The sequence below is a fragment of the Strigops habroptila genome, chromosome 4, assembly GCF_004027225.2.
Source record: "Strigops habroptila isolate Jane chromosome 4, bStrHab1.2.pri, whole genome shotgun sequence".
In the NCBI taxonomy this organism is placed as follows: domain Eukaryota; kingdom Metazoa; phylum Chordata; class Aves; order Psittaciformes; family Psittacidae; genus Strigops; species Strigops habroptila.
The window spans coordinates 55,670,695-55,688,787 of NC_046358.1; the positions used below are offsets into that span (position 1 = coordinate 55,670,695).

General features: G+C 38.0%; 1 protein-coding gene across 2 annotated transcripts in view; it reads right to left on the reverse strand.

The window, feature by feature from the left end:
• Positions 1-1,190: 1,190 nt before the first annotated feature.
• Positions 1,191-18,093, reverse strand: part of TRIM66 (tripartite motif containing 66) — a 46,423-nt gene continuing 29,520 nt past the window's right edge. For both annotated transcript variants that reach the window (XM_030483956.1, XM_030483955.1), the window contains 10 exons: positions 12,937-13,209; positions 12,479-12,707; positions 9,214-9,274; positions 8,323-8,497; positions 7,262-7,569; positions 5,658-5,781; positions 4,038-4,112; positions 2,716-2,868; positions 1,901-2,119; positions 1,191-1,588 (listed from right to left, as the gene is read on the reverse strand). In XM_030483956.1, coding sequence (XP_030339816.1) covers positions 1,526-1,588; positions 1,901-2,119; positions 2,716-2,868; positions 4,038-4,112; positions 5,658-5,781; positions 7,262-7,569; positions 8,323-8,497; positions 9,214-9,274; positions 12,479-12,707; positions 12,937-13,209 — 1,680 coding nt within the window. In that variant the 3' untranslated portion in view covers positions 1,191-1,525. The remainder of the gene's footprint in view (positions 1,589-1,900; positions 2,120-2,715; positions 2,869-4,037; positions 4,113-5,657; positions 5,782-7,261; positions 7,570-8,322; positions 8,498-9,213; positions 9,275-12,478; positions 12,708-12,936; positions 13,210-18,093) is intronic.

The window sequence follows — 18,093 nt, forward strand, 5'->3', positions numbered from 1 at the left end:
ATTCACGTATAGAAAACTTAAAGGCTGTTCCTTCATCTCACAGTTTTCCAGTCAGCTTATAATATCCAGATTTTCATTTCTTCAAAGAAAAGAAAGCATTAGCTCACTACCAAGTTAATGGCAAACAGTAAGTCACAGAGATAGTAGAATATAACATTCACATCTTATTATTTCATATATAAACCTTTAAAGTGTTATCTAAAATAACATACATGGTTACCAGACCAAATAGCCCATATAAACTATGCTGAAAATATCATCTTTATTTACAGGAACCCAATTAAAATGAACTTTAACTCTTTTGAGACCTGCAACAATCCTTCATCTCAGAGCCACACCACAGCCCAGCTTTACCCTCTTGGGAAGTGCTCTAAGGAGGAAGATGCCCCTCAGACACACAAAGAAAGCATTGGCCACTACTTCTGGTAGAGGTGGGAAACAGCTTGCAAACTATCACTCTCTGATTAGGTGTGATGTTTTGTTACCTACCCCACCCTGCAGACTTTACAATTACAGACTTTACAATTTCTTCAAGTGAACTCTGAAATTGCTCTTCCAGCCCTTGATGGTGTTCTGGGAATACATTGTGGAATTTAGGAAAAAAGGAAAAAAAACCAAACCCAAAAACAAACAACTTGGACATATAAACATTATCATCATCTTCTAGCACTGTTGGTAATCACAACTACAAGAAATAAGGAAAAACAAAATCAGGAATATAAGATGTTAGTTTATAGGCACTTCTATAACCATGTAATTTGCTTCATAGTTAATTTACTGCATTCCAATATCTGCTTTAAAGAAAACCAAATGGCTTGGGTTGTATAAAAACGCTACCTTTGAGACCCAAGAAATCCCACACTGCTTTGCCAAGCATGAATTAGATACTGGAAGAATCATTCCTTGTAAACAGAGGATCCAGTATGTGCTCAGAAACAGTTCACACAAAGCCCTAGTATTAGACTTGTTATTTTGTGATTTACTGAAAATGCTCTGCTTCAAAAGAAACAGCTAATCAGATAACTACATTAGACCGTATGCCATAGGCCTTGAGCAGTCAAGCTCCCAGAAAAATCGAGTAAGACAACATACTGGTTTTATGACTACACATTGTATTTATCACAAAACATGGCCAACATTCACACTGAGGTTGCAAAATTATTACATGGTTACCTGTGCTCTATAAAATAGAGATGTCATGCTGAACAGGTTATAAAACAGTTCTGCAGTATTAGATATTATTAGCATGTTACTTTCATTATTAATCATCATTACCTATCACCAAAACATTAGTACTTCAGTGTAAACACTGCAAAACATATACATGGTTTATCAGATTAAATATTGACAGATTCAAACACTTTGGATCTGTTATGTATCCACAAAATCTAGAAATAAGGCATATGGTCAGCAGATTAGGAGAGTTTAAATAAACAGCCCGAATGCTTTGCTTTCCTCCCACACACCTTAACTCTGTCAGTTATGCTGCTGGATTCCTCATAGCAAATCTCATATCTTGAGGAGGTCATACCTGAGGAAGGCTGTTAGCTGGCTGAAACATCATTCTTTTATTTTTTTTTTCACTTTCCTGTGTACAAAGGAAACAAACAGTGAATAGCTAGAGGGCTTAGTCTTTTTAAAAATCTTGACAGAGTTTTCTGGTAGTAACATAACTGTGTGGCCTGAGAGACTTCATTTGTTCATGCTCACACATTTATACACAACTGACACTTTATTTCACTCAAAGGATCTTGACATGAAATTGTAGAACCGATCACGTCTGTGATAGAAGCTTGACAGTTTTCCACACAGCCCTGTCAAAACTTCCCATCAGTAGCTGTAAACAGAATTAGCAGGGTGGCCACTTAGCAACCAAATGCTTTTGCTTTTGCAATCTTACAGCATGGCGTCGTCTCCTTTTAGGCTGAATGCACTCCTGTCCGTATGATGGCCACTGAAAATCTTGGGGTAGCATTTTGTTTTCCTGGCTCTCCACCTCTTCAGAATCAGAGTCGTCTTGTTGCATTGAAGGAAAATGTCTATCTGGATAAACCTCCTTCAGTTTGCCCTCAAAGAATACATTTAGGCATCGTCCAGCCTCAGCAACCTCTGAATCTGGCTGCAAGAGAATAAATAACCATTCAGTGTTACCACACATACAGAAATCAGCAAGGATCAAAACCAAACAACTAACCTACCATAATGCCTTGCCTTGGTTGTGTCTGCTACATCTCCATTAGCCTCCTGTGCGCTTTCTACAGCCCATTAGTCCCACTGCATTTACAATGTAAGTAAAAACCAGATGCTGCTATTAAGGAACACATTTCTGCTCCTCTAAGAAGAAAAGAGATGTGCAGTGAACTAGAAAGAATAGCAGTCATCATTGCATAGAAATTCCTATGCACCTGAATTTTCCCTAGCTATTTTCCTGGCTGTGACTGGCTTTTCACAGTAAATGCAGCATCATTCCAAACAGTTGTCTGCTAACACGTCCCTCTCTAATTTTAGATCCATATGTATCTCAAGTTCTCAGATCCATACATATCTCCACTTCTGTCATTAAAAACAAAAATTTAGATCATTTCCAAAGAGTAAAACTGATTAATACTTCTGTTTATCCTAAACCCATATCTGATATCAGTTACAACACCATGACAGCTTGAAAGAGCAACCCTCTGGTTTATATGCCTCCACCCATCCATATTAGAAACCTACATAATTGAACTTTGCACAGTTCCAAAACATAAGACGCACGTCAGTCACAAGTTCCTCAGGTGCAGAATAGTGGGACTTGTCCTTTTTTTGCAGCTTGTTTCGTATGATTGACAAATCCATTGGCCTTTTTATGATCTGGTAATAATGCCGAGCCTGCAATGGGAATAAAACACAGGTATGTAACCTTTTTAATTAAAACATTTCCTTTCCAGTCACTCCTATACACATTTGGATGAAGTCACTGCAGAGGATTCCTTGCATCAAGGAAGAAAGCTCTAGTCTTTTGGTGCCTATACTTGCACATCATCTTCCTGGGTGCTTTTTGGTTTGATTAAAAACATATTTGCTTGCAAGATTGATTTTGAATATAGCACACTTCAGTGACTACTCTATTTGCACTTTCTAAAGTTTACCCCCAGATATAAATGTATAAATGTAACCTTAGTCAATAATATATGTAACATTGACAATTAGCTAACATTTCCCCCAAGCAGTTATAAAATGCTTGTGCAGAGATAATAATGTGCTGAGATACTGGCAGCTGATATGGTGGAAAGGAGTCTGCCAACGGTGACTAAAAATACGCAACTATGCACTCTTTTTAAAGTTCAATGAAAGTCTTCAATGGGCACTAGCTACGAGGATATCCCACTCCTTAAATCTTTCTGGGTCAAAACCTTCTTGTTAGGTAAAGTGTTCCATAATTTCATTGCAAGCTGTATTAGATGGAATGTTTTTTCTATTGTTATTTGGACTATTACTTCACATAAACCTTTTTTTTCATCTCTCATTTTCCTTCTTCAACTTTTTTCACATTGTGCTCTATTGTTACAATAGTATGAATCTACACCTTCCTTAAAATAGGCAGTTAATTTTGTAAATGTTGAGTACATGGGTGAAACAGCAGTCTTCCCCTGAACACAATCACATTGCCACCTTTGTGCAAAATACCAGAAAAAAGCAAGTCCAGATTTATTTCTAAAGCAGACCTCTCTTATGGCAGTGCAATATTCTCCATGTATGCAGCAAGTCAACTTTCTTAATCAATGAGGAACCCCTCATATACCTTTAGTATATATGATACCTACCAGCATCTTAAATTGGCACCCAAACATGGCCTGAGAACACTGGCCAGCATTTACTTACTCTCACCTGACATCTTCAAAGCACTTGCAAAAGGGAAACACCTACCCCTCCACAGGAATCAATAGTGTTCAGAAAAAAATCTAATTAATATCTTTCAAGAAGACAAAGGAGAAACTTGAGAGGTGTGCCAGAGCATCTTTTGGATTCCCTCCGACCCATGTTTGTGCAGTACTTACCAAGGGGCTGACAGGTTCATGAAATGGGAGGCTCATATTACTGCAGAACAGGGAAAGCACCAGCTTTTCACACTTCTGTAAAAGCAGAATTTGAAATGCTTTTTAATTCAAAACAAGTGAGTTTCGTTCTTGTCCTCAGTTAATCAATCATTATAACAACAAGGGGAGTTTTCGTGCCATCTGTGCATTTCTGATGCAAAATGGCATGCTTCATTCTAACCTGGGGGACATTTTGCCTCATAGCATTTTTATAGTTCTTAAAGAGAGGATAGTCAAGAAATGCCAGAAGTTAAACATGTAAAAAATTTTGTATGCATGTAAATATCCTGGAAACTCTTAGGAATTCAGTGCTCTCGCTACTTCCTTCCTGCACTCCAGAGCTATCCCTTGGCTCTTGACTAGAAGAACAGCAGCAACAGTGTGGGAACAGTTAAATAGAAAATATTTCACACTGTTCGTATCCATTTATACAAATGGATGTTAAGTCATGTAGTTGGTAGTAATGTATGAAAAGTTCCACTTAACCATTGTTAGCTTGTAAAATACTTACACTAGTCTTATTTTTTTCCCACTAATGCAAAAAAAAAAAAAATTGCACTGCCTATACATAAGCCATGTTTGCTCACAAGCAGTGGAATTTCTAATCGGCTCCATTTTCTAAATAGAACCTCACTAATCAAGACCCAGATCCCAACTATTCCTGGCCAGTTGTACCCAATCCAATAGAAACAGGGATCACATCAATGTCGAGAATTTATATCCAGCTCTTTAAGGACAGAGTAGCTCAGATCTGGAAACAGCATGGATGAATTTGAGCAGTGTTGTGGCTGTGCTCAGAGGCCTTTCCAAGGGGCCCAAGTGCTCTAAGAACCATTGCTGTTGTATTTATGTATGGTGTTCAGGCAAGACTAGTGCCTTATTCCAAGTTTCAATTGTGCTCAAAATCTGCACTCAGCTGTGTGGACTTAGCCTGCCTCTCCAGCTGTCAACAATAGACACAGGACCTTTGTTTGGAACTTGTGGCTTCCAAGAACAAAGTGGACATTAAGGAAGGCAATTTTTCATGGAAGATTTGGTAGAGGAAACTGGTAATAGGGATGTAAAGAGATAAGTTTTCATCTAGACTGAGTTACCAAGGCCTAAATGTCCTCTTCAAGGGGATTAATGGTACATATGAAGACCATATGAAGAATTCAATCCAACTGAAAGCCAAGAAGTGTCTACATCAAAAAATGTCATTGCAACTGGCCTAAGCAGACATCTGAGAAAGTGCCAAGTCTTAAATGAAAAAGATTCAGTGGCAGAAAGCCAGGTAAAGGTGACTCAAGGAAGCTTGCTCTGCTGCTAAGTGCGACTTCCCTGTTCGAAGGAGAAAGGAATTCCAGATCTGCCTGCTTCATCTTTCTATAACATGTCATTCATTTTAAAATTGAACAGCAATGTCTAGGTAGAAGAGAGTGATATAGCTGAATACTAACAATGCAATTGTTGTATTTACTACTCTCTGAAACATTCAAGTAGCAACAAAGTCAAAAGAGTTATCTTTCCAACGAACAGGCAAAATCTCATGCTGAGACACTATGTCCTTTTCTAAATAGTACAATATATAGTTATTCCCACCTTCTGGTCACAGTCATCAAGGCCATATTGAGCATTATTGCTGTGGCTGTAGCGAGTGTTTTCACAGTCATATTCTACCTCCGGCTTCACTGGATTACGGCAAAGCGTGCACACCCATTCTCCACTGCAAAACAAGAAAACAAAAACTTGTGTCAAATTTTGTCAGCAACCTTGTCAAAAACAAACCTCAAGAATCACAGTTTTTGTAAAAAAGTCTCATCTTTAACTAGTATTACAATAGCAGGCAATCTGAAACCCATTGTACCAGATGTTCTTCAAGAGATTTGAATCTATTTAGAAGTGTAAAAATTTCAGATTCTACTCATTGCACTTTTTCTGACACAGAGACAAAATGGTGTTTGAAATCATGTACCAGCAGCGGTGTGTGCAGCTGCATTGATCCAAGTTCTGTTTCTTTTGAAAAATATTAAGAAAAAATAGGCAACAGTCGGTTCATAAGACAAAATCAGATACATATGAAAATTTATATATTTATTATCAATCGATATTATAATTAACATATTTATCTAAGAAACCAACATTATCAGAAAAGGTCATAATGAGTGCTAGTACACAGGTTCCCAAACAAAACAGACATAATTCACCATGGGCATAAGTGTCCTTCCTAGTAGGTCCATTTTCAGAAACCTCTTGAAGAATTTCATGAATGCAGCAATGAAACTTCTGCAGTATCAGCTATAGGTGAAGGTATATTAAGGAACTATGAATAAAGAACTTTAGTTAAGGGGGTTAATTTACTTCATTGAAATTTAACTTTGCCTAGGAAGTTTATTTTAAAAGAAAAACTTGGTTTTCACATTGTTTTGAAACTAGTGGTTTAATAATGACTTAGCTATTAGAGAAAAGAGATAGAAATTCCTGCTTTCTTAATAGAAAGAAAAAAATAGGCTCTCCAAACTGATCCCTTACAACATATTTTTCTCAGCTTAGGCTTGGCACAAATGAAGTAGTCTCTTGTCCTACCTGGTAACAATTTCTAACAGAATTCAGAATTACACCTCACCAGTAACACACTTCATTCAGCCTCACTTTTACATTTTGGTATGTAGACGAGTACCTAATTCTAGCTCCATGTTGCATACAATTCATCTGTGACAAGCTGCCAGGGAATGTATGTCTTAGGGAAACCAATGCCCTAAACATTTTTCCACAAAATTCCAAATAACCCTAAATTTCCCATAAAACTGGCCAGAAAACCAAATATGAACTCACTGATTGCCCTTTCCTTGTGCTAGTCACTGTTCTTGCAGAGAAGAGATGAAGTCTACACCACAGACTTTACACGTGCATTAGGATTTTATTTTTCTCCAATAAGTTGTAAGAATGTTTAAAAGCTCAGGTCTGTCACCTCCTTTGTTGCAGTGGCCAGCTAACTGCAGAAAGGGCATACATGGCTGGAAACACTTCTTGTTAATAATTCATCTAGTTCCTAGCAAGACCATTCTTTCCTTTGCAAGAAAGGCAAGAGAGAGATGCAGCCCTTGCTGTTGTGTAAGGGTGACGCATACATCCCTGAGGATATATTCTGCTCCAAGGCAGTGAGCAGAAACCGAGCACATTAGCATAATGTCATACATACTCACACTGGAAAGCTGAGCAGGGCTGGAACATGGCAGGAGAGATGGAAGACCTTAGGGCAATGATCACAGCACAATAGTTCTCCTCCATTAAGACACACAGCACAGAAATCCTCATTTTCAATTGCATTGGCTTCCTGAGAAACTGGAGCTTTTTTTGTGGTGGAGATGCCATTGCTGAGCTGCTGATCAACAGATGGAGTATCTACAGAAAGAGATTGTATCTGTCCTGCAGCCTGGGCTATGAGAAATTTTCTGTCCTCTGAGTTCTCCTCTTTGGATTTCATTCCTTCAGGTGGACTATGTTTATTTATCTGGAAGGAAGAAAAATCTGGGATCAGACAATTTTCATATATAAGCATACAACAGCAGCAGTTATCTGCATACAAAATGGGTTCCCTGTGGTGAACTCTACAGGAGAGGGCACTGGGGTTCAGCATGCCCACGCTAAGCTCAATGTCTGCCACTGGCTATCCAGGTCACCTTGGTCAAGTCATTCTCTCCACATTACACAATGTAATAGCACTGTGAGAGCACTGAACAGATTTCATACCACAGATAGTAGTAACAGGATACTTTACAATCTTATTTGTAAATTTCACAGTAAACAGCTCTAAAAATATGAGTATAGTTTTTTGTTCTCACCAGAAATTCCCATTTCCTTCTGCGGAAAGAAATTCACACTCAAGAATCCAGTGAAGCAATAGAATATAAAGCTTTTAAGAATCTATTACACTGTGATTTCTGGAATCTCAAATAAGCATTCAGGTCAGTTTTAAGCTATTTATCCTGTATTTGTAACTAGGCAGTACAGCCAGGTTGTTTGCGAGAATATAAAAACACTACAGCTATCCAATCCCAGAGACAGGCTGCTCAGAAATGGAAGTATCAGGGAGCTACACAGCAAACTAAAAGCTGCATTCCTTATTACTTTAACCCATCACAGAAGTGTCTGAGGGTAAAATGAATCAACATACTTAAGTGTATGATAACTTTCAGAAACTGTGGGTACAAGCCAGTGGGATAAAGGAGAGAAAGTAGGTGAAACCTCAGGGAAATTCCACTACCTTTATAGCCATACTTGAAGATTGGGTCCCACATTCAATTATCAGCAGCAAATCGCCCTCCTGCTCATTGCCCTTTGGCTGGAGCTTAAACACTGGGAGGTCCCCCACTTCTGAGGTACATATTTTCAAACGTTCCAGTCGCACATAGGGGATTTTCTGCTCCTTAGAGCAAGGTCTACAATCAAAACGATGCATGGTTAAACTCACTCATATTCCACAAAATTCTGTTCCCTACTAATTTTCAACATTTTTCATGCACTGTTGTTCTCCTTTTCCTTTGTAACTGTGATTCTGGCCAAATGCTGAAAATCTGGATGTTTTTTCACATACCAATTCTTTAAGAAATGTGAATGCTATCGCTTTAGATTAATCATATGTGTAAATACATTACTAAGTTCTGGGTTAAAATTTTGCGCTGCTCCATATATTGTTCTTTTAATTATTTCAATTTTAGTCATACTTGATACTTTTCAGCATGGCTGGCTTCAAGCAGCAACACAGTACATCATCAACTTTCCTTTAAAATAACATTACAGTAGTAGCTGGAAACAGAATTTTATAAAATTGTTGAAATCATGTTAATCCTGAGCCCATTATATTCTTTTAGGTTTAATTTGGGCTAAACAGTTTCTAATTGTTCAAGTGAGACAAGTTGGAAAGATTTATTCATTCTGGAAAATTGCACAGAATAAGAGAAATACATGAACTCACCACTTCTTTTAAATTGATATTCTCAAGTTTAAGAGAATACTTTTCAACTTTCAGAATTATTATCTGTAAGGAATCTTGCATTCTTTTAAGTTCTCTGTTACCATTAAGTATGACAAATTTTCTAAATATACACATAAAATTTCATGGCCAGGGCTTTTGTATAAAAAAAGACTCTGTTACCTGACATTCTGATTGCTTTTCATACCCATTTCAAAATGTTCCTTTTCACAGTTATTGGAATCTGGAACAGAAGATAAGAAAATGAATAAAATATTTATAATACCAGAGTCAGATTAGGGTAGAAAGTACTTCAATATTCATGTACTTCTGACTGGTGTTTAATGCGATATCATAAGTGAATTATGGAATCATTTCATCTATATGTATAGAAAATGTGTACGCTAATTTCTGTTCTGGGATACAGTCTTTGACTTTCTCTTTGCTTTTAACCATAGCTTCCATACTGAATATGAGGAGTCTTTCCAAAATATTTTGTCAAAATGGTTACATTCTCAGGGAATACTATATGTACACAGCCACTCTGCATTCACCCATATATATGGAACAAGATAAGCAATCCTCTTTGCTAAACAGCCTTCTCGAGAAAAACAGACCTACTGAGGTCTGAACTGCCAAGGTTCAAGAAGTCTCTGCAGTCTCTTGTTCCATGCTAAGAAGGTTCTGGATAATTCTAGTTATTAGAAAACACGAAGGAAGTTGTGTCTCCCATCTGCCACCGAGGCACGAAAGCTACTCTGTATGATTACTTTCTGTCCTCCACCATATATAATATATAAACATATGAATTGAAAACTATCTGTTGTATAATCATGCAAGTAACTGTAGCTCTTGACTGATACTAGACACAAGAGTAACAAAACAACTTTGGAAAGATGGGATGAGTAAGAGATGAAGGCCCCAGTGGATGCCCTCGTAAATACCAGTCCACTGACAAATTTCATAGTAACTCTTTCTTTTGCTAGGAATTAGTTTGGCTAGACTATACTAACAAGAAAACAAACCAAATATCATGGCTATCTGGAAATAAGTGAGTGCCAGGAAAACATGCCTTTTAAAGAAAACCTAGCTTGGGTCAATTGTACCTAACCCACGGCTTGAAAGCAATGTACCTCTAAGATGGTCTGCTGTTCTCAGCCACAAGAAACACAATAGAATCAAGATTGACAAGGAAAGGTGCATTTCCCATCACTTGTTCAGTGTTATTCACTTGTGATTGTTGTGGAGGTGAAAGGTGGTAGCCATGGCTCTGGCAGGAATTACTAAAGAGTGACTGCACGCTGAGCTGAAGGAGCAGCTCTCACTACACGCTGTCAAACCAGAGAATGTTCCAATGGTGCTGGGTTCCTAATATTAATCAACATTTCCATCAGCAACTTGGCTCATGAAAAACAGTACCTATAAAATTTGTGGAAAACACCAAACTAGAGGGGTTGCAAACACTGTGGAGAATGTTTATGATTAAAAAAAAAAAATTATCTTGATATATCAGAGAAGAAAAATCTCCTAAATCAGTAAGACTTAATCAAGATACCTAAGTATTATGCTTATGAAGGATCAGATGAATGTAATCACACAGGAAAATAACTGACTAGCGAATTGTTCTGTAGAAGGAACTATGGGTCACTGTGGACTGTTCACTACATGTGAGTTGACCATATAGTGCTGCTGCTGCACAAAGTCAAATGCCATCCTGCAGCGTATCACCAGCAGTGACGAATGTAAAACACAGTGAGCTGATACCCTGTCTCCACATGGCACCCCAGAGGCCTCAGCTGCAGCACTGCGTTTGTCTGTGGGCAGCACTCCTTAATTGCAGAGAACCCAAAAGAGTGCAACTGGAATGAGGCGGTTTTAAAAAAATCACAGCTCTGACCCATAATGAGAGACTGAAGTTATCAGATTTGTTTAGTCTAGGAAAGAGAAGGGGAGGAGATGGTGTTTACGCAAATCACGATTAGAAGAAAAGTAGCTGTCAGAGGGAAAATGATGAAATGTACAATTTTTACCACATCTCTTGGGGCTGGGATAAGAAGTGTTTTGTTGTAAATTAAACTTAAACATTTAGATTTTATATTAGAAAAGAATGAGTCATTGGAGGTATATACCAGAAGCAGTGAGGTTTGGCAGCACAGCACTGCTGAAGCCAGTAAGTCCTACAGAGAGCCACCAGCAAAGATAACATTGCATTTGTAACAGAGTTCATCTTTCTCCCATATGCACACTGCATATGGTGACTCTATCTCCTCAGGTCTCCCCTCGATGCATGCCTTTAAACAGCAAGCGCAGGATGGGAATTGCTCACTCCTGATCCTTCCTTGCGAAAAGGGAGCAGCATTGAATTCAACGCTCAAGTCTTTCCATCCTCTTGCACAACAGGACCTGTGCTTTGCACATTGCAGATTTGGAGCATCTGTTATAGATAGTGAGATTCTGCATGTTGCGGCTGCTTTCTGTGTTTAGTGTCACAAGGCCCAAACCAGACACTACAAAGCTGCTCCTCTCAGAGAGGCTTAAGCCTGGCTGAGGCACGGTTTTTTAGGGGTGCGTCTGATTCTTACAACTCACACAAATGATTGTGGCATAATTGTCACAATGTGGCATAGTACATGTAAGAGAAGACAAATACATTTCCTTGGCTCACTGAGCTAGACCTCCTTTGTACTAATTAGAATTCTCTGAATAAAAATACAGCAGAGAGATAGAAATATTAATTCATCTTTCACAGAGAAAAGCAGCCAAATATTGGCATAAGTCACAGGATAACAGCTTGATCCTGCAATCCCCTGCTTGCATGAATAGTCCCATTGACTTTTTGAGTTTGCAGGAAGGAGACTTTCCAGTATAGCACAAGGATGCTGGCAATTTGCCCATGAAAAGAGTTAAGGTCTAATTCTCCATTAAGGCTGGAGAAATAGGCCTTGGCTGAAGGGAATGTTCCACAGCAGACACAGCCAAGCAAAAGCACATACTGTGCAATATATGAACCTAACAAAAATTTGCTATGCCGCTGATGTGAAGGACTTAGCAGAAAGCACATAACATTTCAGAAGTTTGGGGTTTTTTAATTGAATTTGGACTCTTCAAACCAGCTCTTCAGTAGTCATAACTGCAGGTTTCATTAACAGGAGTGCTTCTGTGAGAACTAATACTACAGGTACTTCACACAGACAGACCCATTTCTGGTTCATAGATGAGGGATGTTACAAATTCAAGGCATACCATTTCCATGTTTTTCCTCCACAAATGAGATCAAACATGCTTTTCCATTGGATTAAGTACTCTGATAATATTCAAAACTTGTTGGAAAAGCATATTGATGTGTAAGTACATTAATAAGCATACTGCTTTGCAATGCTTGCAATGCACAGTGTTAAGAAAGAAAGAAAGACTGAAAACCTAAATGAAATAATGAAAAGCCTGGTACCTTCTTTGATTCTAAGTTCTCTCATTCTGGCATTCATGGGCAGGAAAGAAGTGTTACTGTGCAGTTCAGAAGAAGAAGTGCAATGGTGACGTTTTTTGATTGAAAGATTAATAGGTTCTTCCAGCACTTTTTGCATAGAAAGAGTTAATTCATTAACTACATCTTGCCCAGCAGTATCCAAGCTGTTTTCTAGAGGATGATCTACAATATTGGAGTCTTCATTTTCCAGCTTGGCGGGGGGGGGAATAAAATAAGAAAAAAAAAAAAAAAAGAAAAAAAAAATCACATTTTATTGTTTGTTTTCTTTCCATCTTAAAAAAAAAATTTGTAATTAGTCTTCAAATACCACATAGGGAAAACTTCACTTACTGAAATAGCTGCCTTTGACTGACTACAAAAATATGTGCTATCAATGAAAGCGGATTCCCTTTCAGTAGAGGAGTTTAAGCAGTTCCTACCTTGCACTTAGTGCTGCCCTGGAGTGCATCACCTGGTGCATGGCCAGCGGCAGCTGCAGGGCTCAGGTCACTTGGAGCTCTGCCCAACACCAAGCTGCAACTGGGCACTGACTCTGGCGGAGTACCACAATCACCAAGGGTGCTTGGGGATGGGCAAAGAGTTTCAGCGGCTGCAGCTTGCATCTGTGGATCAGCTGAGCTAGATAACCTCATTGAAGGTAGTTCCATTTCTAAACCGTTGGAAAAGCCCACAACGCTTAAGGATGCCAAATGCTGGGAAAAGTAAAAAGAAAAAACAAACAATATGTTAATAAGCTTTTCAGCAGCAAAATGTTACTGTTCTTTCTATAATGGATGAGATTATCCATTTCAGCTATAGGTAATGAAGCAGCTCTATCATGTATTTACTGTAATCTTATACCATTTCCAAAAGCTTTAGAGTTTCCACTATTAAAACTGAAAATTAGAAAAGGAGACACCTGGGTTACTTTTCTGTGATTTACAAAAAATGTCTTCCTTTGATCAGTCCAAAGGATCCTGATTTTTAACTTCCTACAATGAACGGGAAATCTAGGAATGTAGAACAGTGTACTAAATCAATTCTTTATATAAACCCTACTAACTACCGTTAAGTTGTTCCAGAAGAAATAAGATTCAGATCAGACTTTTTACCACTTTATTCAAAAAACATCAGATTATTTTATTCAGAAAGAAGATTCAGAAGAAATAAGATTCAGATCTGACACGGATGAAACTCTTGTTACTATTAATAATGGTGAAAAGTTTGTGCTAGTTAGTGAGTCTGTCCCATTAAAACCTACGCCACTTGCCCTTTAAATATCATAGCATAAATCCAGAAACATCCTACATGTGCTAATGAGGAAAGTATGTAACATGTCTAGTTTCCAAAAAAAGGGAATTTTTACCAAAGTCTCTGAAATAGTTTCAGTAACATGCATTTTCTACTGTCTCATGATTTGTCACTGTCAAAACCACAGAAATACTGCTATACAAAACAAAACAAATCCACCCATATAGGTGACTTCCTTAAGCTGCCTTACATCCAGGAACGTGGTTCTGTACTGAAATCAGTTCTCTCCTAGTGTCCGTATGAAGCAAATATAAGCAGTCTTAAGAAGTATGGAGATTTGTGTCATTTGGAAACAGTTTTCCATTTATTTCATCATAGTTCATTGGTGTTTCACCTTTGATAACTGAGTAAATCCTTTCCATTTGACTACAATACAGTAAGCAGCACTCATTGTAATATAAATCAAGACGAAATGTATTGATTGTGTCTGAATTCATTGATTTATTGAGTTTAATTTCATTGTTGTACTTACTTTTTTGCTAGGGGCCTGTGACTTAGAAGTGAAACTGAGACAGGACCTATTTCCTGGATTTAATTAGTATTTTTCAACTGTCACTCCATTTTGGATTTTGATACCTTTGTCCATCTTAACAGTGGTAAAGACAGTAGCCTAGATTGAGCTGTCTGTTCTGCCTGTGTAAATCCTACATAATGCCAAAGAAGTCAGTGTTGAATTCCTCTGCTTGCAGTGCCTATCACCAACGTGCTCAGAGAACACTCTGCCCACAGACATTAATTTTCACCTATGGATGTTATTCAATTTCCTTTTCCTCAGTTTGCAATACACATTACAGTAGGAGCTTTGCCCAAACAGTAAGCACTTACATTCAATGAGACAAATAGCCTGCATTTGGGACAGAAAGAGGTCAGCTCTTCTACAGTGCTAGGGAATGTTTGTGCCATCTACCACACAGTGCTCTAGTAAGTCTGTTTTAAACAGTCCTTTCATGTAGAAGGCACCCTGAGAGTACTGAGTCTCTGCGCCAGGGCATTGGCCATTTTCCTCCTATTGAGTCAAATCAATGTCCCTAAATCTAGGCTGCCTGAGCTATAATAACTTCTTGGAAGCAGCTGGAACTAGTCAACCATGTGCTTTCTACCTTACGTTTAAGCTGAAAACTAGAACACAGTAAATGAGGAAATGCATTGGTGGAGGCACAGCTTTCTGTATGCTCTGTCTGATGGAGCACTCCTATGAGTATTCATGTTTCAAACTAATGTAAGTAGGTCAGAAAGAAATCCAGCCTTCATGGTCACACATCCTAAGAAGTCCACAAAGATCAAAAATGTTCATTTGCTGTCATAATTTTCTTGTGAGAGGTTCCTGCACATGCAGTGACAAATGTGGCCTATCGAGAACATATCTTCCTTTTCATACCATCGCTCTTTTTATCACAAGCTTTTTTCAGATGACAAAACAAACATGTGAATTGTTCTCATATACAGAAAACAAGCAGAATTAATGCTTGAACTGAACAGATGGACGTGATCAGCCTTGCCTTTCCCCCTTATTTCAAAGTCCATTGTGAGTATTAATTAAGTTCCTGTGAGGTGGTTAAATATTTATTTAGCCAGATTCTCAAAAGCACAAAGCATCCACAAATTCCTGTCTGAGTTAATGGGAACTACCTAATGCTCCATTGGAAATGGGCATGCTGAGGCACACACGAGGTAGGCACACCACCCAAAGCTGCACAGCAAGTTAACTGGCGACCTTGTGGCTATTCACTTCTTCTAACCACACACATCTTCCTTTACTTGTGTCACAAGAGCATGCCATCATCTATTACGTACTGAGACCTGAGCCTGTGAAGACCCATCTGTGTGTAACTGTATGCACTGAAGACAAAATGTTAGCCCTACTAAGATAATGGTAGGCTTACTCCTGGCTTCAGTGAGACAAGTTTACTTACTGGGAGTAATCACTGGGACAACTCTTATTGCAGAAAAAAAAAAAAAAGTAGACAGACACACACATAAGACTGTAATAACTAAAATTTTTTGAAAGGTGAAATTCAACTGCATTACATGGCTATATCTTTTTAGTCTTCTAGATAGCATCAGTTTCTTCAGAGATCTTTTTAGACTATATAAGCCAATATAAAACCTTACTCTTGTTAAAAAGAAAAAAGAATAATGAGGCCATCAAACTGCCATCTGTCTTTCCCTTGGGGCAAAAGTTAATTTTGTGGTTATTTTAATGATGAAGCAACATTATGATCTTTCAGTGCAAAATATTAAAACTCAGTTAAGAACAGACACATTCCATTCTGATCCATGGAGCTGCTGTCAAGTGTGAAGTGAACAATGCACTGGGAACAAGGCTCATTAATAGCCTATTAATTCACACCCTAAAATAATCATTTCTTTTGCCATTAGCAAAAATTTCTCTTTTCCCTTGACAGTTCAGCTAGTTTTTGCAAATGGGATGCTTTTAAAGAATTTATCTCTTGTTTTATAAAAGCTCTATTGCTTTTACATTGCACCATTTGAACAACAAGAAGCATTAATTGTGCTCTTGGGTAGAGGGTGGCTTCAGCTGTAGGTTAATTTTGAAACTTTTGACATTTCAGTGTACAGCCTGCAACATTGAACTACATCTGTGTCATTATAAATGGAATTCTTGTTGTCTCATGATTAATTTTGGTCTGATGATCCTTATATTATAATGGCAGCAGCATCACCACCCCAAAATGCCTTGTACCACAAATTTCATAGCTATTGTAGGGAAAGGTAAGAAGAAAGAACATGCAAGGTGCCTTCAGAGAACAAAAAATAAACATATTGTTCAGTTCAAATATTTCTTTGATCACTGTTGCATTTAAAAGGTCCAGTGTAAACATGCAGCACTAATACAGAAGAATTCTGAGAAGCAAATACTTACCTTGAAACACTGGAATTAGGATTTGTTAGGATTGTTTTGGCAAAGTCTCAAAGCTGTTGACATTAAGGGTCACAGATAAAGAAAGCCAAAACTAGGAACCGCCAATTCTCTTTGCTATAAGAGAAATAACATGCTGCAAACGGTTGCAGAGTAATGAACGGCTGCTATTAAGTGGAGCAATCCCCCTGGCAGCTCATTATGCTAGGAGGTTAAACAAATGTACTACTCCAATCCAGTTGCTTAACTCACCGCACACAGCAGCACTGATAACACAGTCTACACATGTTTCCTATTCGTATTTCCCAATTTTGGAATAGAATCCAAAGGATTTCCTTTCTGGTTTTGTGAGAAAAAGAATCCAAATCTTCCCAACATTCTCTCTAAATAAACTGGAGCTGGCTTAATGTGGAAGGAGGAAGAGATTGTATGGAGCAAGCAGCGTCATGTTTTATTTATTCTTTTTTCCAGGTCAAAGGAAAAGGTTTTGTAAAATTTACATTCTGAGAAATGTACCTAATTGCACTAAGCATGAGTGCATTTGTGCTTAATAAGCTCAATTCTTTAAAGTCAAAAAATACTCTGATATATTAGGAATTTGCAGGACACTAAATTCCAGGCTGTTATCATTATTTCTTTCACCTCTAATCTCCCTAAAATTAATAGTAGTTAGGAAAAAACATAGCAACAACAAACCCGCCTCGGTCCCAAGCTTGGACTTGAATTCCTAGAGATGGATATTAAATTATTCTTACTTTCAGTCACTAAGTAGTCACAACATGCTCAGTGCAATAGCAACAAAAGTAAAACCTGTGCTGTTACACCTAACCCCTCTTCCACAAATTTCACATGCTTTTAAAGATAAATAAATAATCACTTGCTACTGAGATGGAAGAGTTGTCATTAACAAAGGTTAGGACAAATGTGTTGGGGCAAAATATCCAAGAATATCACCTACAGCAGACTGAGTTCAACTGCTCTTTCTGATAACCTTATAGTAACAACAGCACTGGCATGTCAGAGCGTAGAAGTTCACATGCATCAAGTCCCAGAAGATGACTAAGAGGTTCCACCATGAACTGTCACTGTGTTAGTCTTTCATGAAATGTCACCATTGCATATAGTTGGAATAAACCAAGAGTGCTAAGAGTGGTCTCTAAGAGTGCTCTCCAGAGTGCTCCTTGAATGGCATGAAATATTTTCTAGGACTTTCCTGTTTCAAGTACTTTATGATGCTTAAGACAAAGAGCTTTTGAACTAAGAATCTGGGACTTACTGTGATTCAAAAAGAACAATATAAAAATCAGTGATATAGCACTATATAACAAAGTTTCCATGTGCTTACACCTGGCTTACTACTTCTGGTCACCCTGTCTCAAAAAGGATTTATCAAAACCACAAAATA